The 5,000-nt window shown below is 53.3% G+C and overlaps 1 protein-coding gene across 2 annotated transcripts in view; it reads left to right on the top strand.

Annotated features, from left to right (window-relative positions):
* Naga (alpha-N-acetylgalactosaminidase) overlaps positions 1–5,000 on the top strand; it is a 10,501-nt gene that overhangs the window by 530 nt on the left and 4,971 nt on the right. Inside the window, exons 2-7 of one of the 2 annotated variants that reach the window (XM_008844779.3) lie at positions 1–71; positions 1,061–1,196; positions 1,662–1,833; positions 2,699–2,876; positions 3,178–3,272; positions 3,888–4,049. The exon at positions 1–71 is cut by the window's left edge and continues 1 nt beyond it. In XM_008844779.3, coding sequence (XP_008843001.1) covers positions 56–71; positions 1,061–1,196; positions 1,662–1,833; positions 2,699–2,876; positions 3,178–3,272; positions 3,888–4,049 — 759 coding nt within the window. In that variant the 5' untranslated portion in view covers positions 1–55. The remainder of the gene's footprint in view (positions 72–1,060; positions 1,197–1,661; positions 1,834–2,698; positions 2,877–3,177; positions 3,273–3,887; positions 4,050–5,000) is intronic. The other variant, XM_008844778.3, reaches the window with a different exon arrangement.

A 5,000-nucleotide genomic window follows, 5' to 3' on the forward strand; every position in this document is an offset into this window, starting at 1 on the left:
AAGCTAATAAGGGCAGAGAAGATTCAGTCAGGTCCTGAGAGTTGAGTCTAAGGCAATGTTGCAGCAGACAGGTACCTGCTGGGGTGTCTCGGGGAGCGAGGGGGAAGTGGGGATCGAGGGGGGAGGCGGGGGGCGGGGAGGAAGCTCCAGCTCTTTCTCTGACGTCTGCCCTTCTTCAATGATATAGGTAAGTGGAGAGAAGTGTTTCTCCCTGTTTTCTTGGGGCTGGGCCAGACAAGGCAAAGAGATACTCGCCCCACTCCCCAGCCCCCCAATCCAGAGAGGCCACTTCTTTTTCTGAGCCCTTCTTCCAGTGTAGAGGCCCTACTGTATGTGATACCAGCTTGTGTCAGAGCAGCCTTATAGAGTAGTCACAAACATTCACATATAAGGAAACTGAAGTCCAAAGAGGAAAGGGGGCTCATGGACTGAGCAGCTGGGCCAACTTTTTCTTTTTTTCTTGTCTTTTTGAGACAGGGTCTCTGTAGCCCCAGCCAACCTGGAGCTCACCAGGCTGGCCTCCATCTCACCAAAATCCATTTGCCTCTGCCTCCTGAGTGCTGAGATTAAAGGCGTGTACCACCACACCAGGCTTTCCAACTTTTTTTTTTAAGACAGTCTCACTCCATAGCATTGACTGACCTGGAACTTGCTATGTAGACCAGGCTAGCCTCTAACTCACAGAGCTCCTCCAGCTAGGAGTAAAGGCCACCACGCCTGGCCTCCTGAGGCCTTCTGGGAGTCTGTGATGGAAAGCAAGAGCCCTAGGCTTAGGAGACCTGGAGTCTCACAGTATACCTCCTGTGTAGGGGAGGGGGGAGCTGGTCTGACATATAGGAAGGACTTGATTTCAGGTGTCAGTTCTGTTAATTCCCACCCTGTGGGAATAGGGTGGAACAGCAAATGGGGAGCCAGGCTTCAAACACATTGCCTTGCCCCCCAAGTACCATCTCCACATCACTGCACTTAAAGGGTGAGCCACCTGAGCTATGGATGGGCAGGGTGATAATCAGCCAAGGCTGTGGGCATCTTTCACAGTCTCCATCCGCCTCCCCATCAGTGTTCTTGCTGGCCCTGGTGGCCCAGGGGCTGACACTGGAGAATGGGCTCCTGCGGACACCACCCATGGGCTGGCTAGCCTGGGAACGCTTCCGCTGCAACATCCACTGTGATGAAGATCCGAAGAATTGCATCAGGTGAGTAAAGTTTACACCCAGCAGGATGCCCAGGGCCAGCAGAATGGGGGCAGGGAATAGAGGGCACTCACTAGCAAAGTGGGCAAGGTCTCTACCAATCCTAGAGACTGCAGGCGGGCAGGAGAGACTTGAGGGACATCTGACACCTGCCTCATGACTTACTTGTGGGCCTCTGTTGGGTGGGGATCTTGGGGTGGACCCGCCCCACCCCAGGTAATTGAAAGGCGATAAAAGGGCCAAGCAGGCCCTTGTATGCTTCCCTCACTTTGGCTTGGGGGCCCAACTACCCTCTGTCCTATGGCTCCCCACAGTCTTGGGAGGTCATTTACACTTGTTATCTGGCCTAGGCCTCAGCTGACAGCAGAGGCCTGATATAGACTGGACTCACATTCAGAACTGAGAAAAGGGCAGGAGGGAGGGTCAGGCAGGGGCACTGAGTGGCCCCATCCCTCTGTCCCTTGCTAGTGAGCGGCTCTTCATGGAGATGGCTGACCGGCTGGCCCAGGATGGATGGCGAGATCTGGGCTATGTATACCTCAACATTGATGACTGCTGGATTGGTGGGCGTGATGACAAAGGCCGTCTGGTGCCTGATTCCAAGCGCTTCCCTCGTGGCATTGCCTTCCTGGCTGACTATGTGAGCCCCACCCCAGCCCCGCCCCTTGGCCTGAGGGGTAGTCACTCCTTTCCCTCCATCTCCCTGAGGTGCATGTATACAACCTCCATTTGAGAACTCAGTTCCGCGGTGGAAACTGACAAATAAACTACTTTTGGCCCAGTGAAATAAAAGGGGGAAGGGGAACCTTAGTGAGTCTAGGTCTCTAAGAAGGTCCCCTGGAGGAGGTATCTGGTTGAGCTGATCCCAGAGGAAAGGCCTCTGAGGCTTAGAAGCAAAGGCCTCAAGGCAAGAGACAATTTGAGGGAGCAAAGCTGGCCAGTAAGCTGAGACCTGTCTTTTGGTCAATGGGAGCCACTGAAAGTTTTTTTTTTTCTTTAATTTTATTTTATTGTGGTGGTCTCCTGTAGCCCAGGCTGACCTCAAATTCTCTGTAGTTGAGGTTGATTGATGTTAAGCCTCTGATTCTCCTGCCTCTACTTCTAGAGTACTAAGATTCTAGGTATATGCCACCATGCCCATTTTATGCAGTGCTGGGAATTGAACCCAGAGCATGCTAGGGAAGGAATCTACCAACCGAGCTACATCTCTAGCCATGGACAGTTTTTTTAATTTTTTTTATTTATTTATTTTTTTTTTTTTGGTCTTTTTGAGACAGGGTCTCCCTGTAGCCCCAGCTGGCCTAGAACTCACTATGTAGACCAGGCTGGCCTCGAACTCACAGAGATGCGCCTGCCTCTGCCTCCCTAGTGTTGGGATCAAAGGGGTGTGCCACCATGCCCAGCCTTCCAGCTCCAGTTTTAATGGGGCCCTGTGAGATGTGTCTGTGAGGACAGGCTCCCTGATTCTCTCACTTGAGCCATTGTGGTATATCCTTGACCCACAGGCTCACTCCCTGGGCCTGAAGCTGGGCATCTATGAGGACATGGGCAATATGACGTGCATGGGTTTCCCCGGCACCACCCTAGACACAGTGGAGCTGGATGCCCAAACCTTCGCTGGGTGGAAAGTGGACATGCTGAAGATGGACGGTTGCTTCTCCACCTCCGAAGAACGCGCACAGGGTGAGTCCACGGCCAGCTGGGCCTTCCTATGGGCAGAGAGAGGTGGCTATGGCACTTGCTCTGTCTGTGCCACCCCCAGTGGTGATGGTTTTCCCAAATCCGCTCAGCCCCTAATGGCAGCTCCCAGGCTCCCTAAAGATGAAATGGCACTGTAGCTATATCCTGAGGCCTGGCACCCAGAAAGTGAGGCTTTAAGTACAAGGAGGTACTTCCTCTTTGAGCGTCAGTGCCCTCATTTGGTAGGAAAAGGTCCCAGACTGCTTCCTGTGCCTGCCCAGTCCCCAGATTAGTCTTTCTGTAGGGTACCCCAAGATGTCTGCTGCCCTGAATGCCACAGGACGTCCCATCGCCTTTTCTTGCAGCTGGCCAGCTTATGAAGGGGGTCTCCCCCCCAAGGTAAGCCATTTTGTGCACCTGCCTGATGCTTCCCACTCCCAGACCCCCTTGCTTCCTAAGTGCCAGGCCTGAGGGAGGCCGGCACCAGAGCCAGAGCGCAGTCTTCATTTGTGAGTCAGTATCTAGACACCAAGAAACCTTTAAGGTTCTGGTGAGGCCTTGCCAGCCCAAGTGTCAGAGGAGGCCAGCTCAGGTGGGCTGGCAGAGCTGGCAGGGGAGCCGCAGGTGCCAGCACAGTGGGCAGCAAATGGTCAGAATCCTGGGTGGTACCGAGTTCCTGGGTGGGCCAGAACACCCAGAAGAGTGCTGAGGCCAGAAGGGCTCGGACCTCCATGAGGGAGGCAGGAGGTGGCTCTGTCACTGAGGGAAGATGGGAGTATGTGTGGGGTCATGCATATGCACGTGGTGGGAAGGGTGGTGGGTGCAATGGCCTATATGGAGGGAAGGCCTGGGCAGCCATTGAATGGGGCCACATTCCTAGAGGGCATCTGGTACTCCATAAGCCTTGGGATGTTCTCTGCCTAATTCCAACCCTCTCCTACTAGCCTCCCCTGCTGTGTAGCCCCAGACAGCAGGGTGTCTCCAACGCTGGCTCCTGCCTTTCCCAACATCCAGGTGAACTACACTCTGCTGGCTAATATCTGCAACCTCTGGCGTAACTATGATGATATCCAGGACTCCTGGAACAGTGTACTGTCCATCCTGGACTGGTTTGTGAAGCACCAGGACATTCTGCAGCCACTGGCCGGTCCTGGGCACTGGAATGACCCAGATATGGTACCAGCATGGAAGGGGAGGTCCCTCGCCCCACCATCCATGCCATCCCTGTTCCCCACTGCTCTGTGTTGTCTTCCTTCCAAAGTCTAGATCAGCAGTGAAATGTGTCCCTGGACTGGGTACACTGAGGTCCATCAGACTCCCTTCTAAGCTTACTTGCAGCTGCAGTCCAGGGCTCTGATGCCATCCTTCTTTTGCATAGAATGTTCGGGAACAGGATCTGGGAATGCCCATTGTTAACCACTTCCGCAGGCCATTCTGATGTTTCGTAAAGTCAGAGACCTGAGAACCCATCTGTAGCAACCAGGAAGATCATGACAGCTCCAGGCTGTTCTGCTGTCCTAATGCCCCTTCGCACAGCTACCTTGGACTCTTTCCAGTACTGTACCCTCTGGTCCTCCAGAGCCCTTCCAGCCCTGCCCACCTCTCCACAAGCACAAATGGCTTGCCGTCCTGCCTCTAGCCTTTCTGTCGGATCTCAGTCATAGCCCTGGAGACTTTTAAAAATAGTTTTATGGTTCTCTGTTCTCTTAATCAGCAAGCATTTATTATGTATGACAAAGGTGGTTGTTGCCAGTACTGAGGCAGGATTGCTGAGCTTACCTGCTTTGGAGTCCTGCTCCAGCTCTGCAACCTGCCTTAACCAGTCCTTAGTGGTTTCTCTGCCTGAGTTTTTCATTTGGAAAGTGAGAATAGGGCTGTTTTGAGGGCTCAGTGAAATAACTCTTAAGATGTCTGGCACAGTGTCTGGTACATATCCAGTGCTCCACAAGGCACCCTATGGCATTAGCCATAGTTACCTGCATCCTGCCTATGGGTTGGTTGGTTGCCTTGGAATCAAGAATCGCCTGTGGTCCTTCCAGCTGTGGCTATCACAGGATGGCCAGTGGCAGGTGTAGCAACTTGGTCCAGGTCTGTTTTCTACCACTGCTCTTTCCGATTTCTTTTCTT

The sequence above is a fragment of the Nannospalax galili genome, unplaced genomic scaffold, assembly GCF_000622305.1.
Source record: "Nannospalax galili isolate Female #2095 unplaced genomic scaffold, S.galili_v1.0 scaffold180, whole genome shotgun sequence".
NCBI classification, from domain to species: Eukaryota; Metazoa; Chordata; class Mammalia; order Rodentia; family Spalacidae; genus Nannospalax; species Nannospalax galili.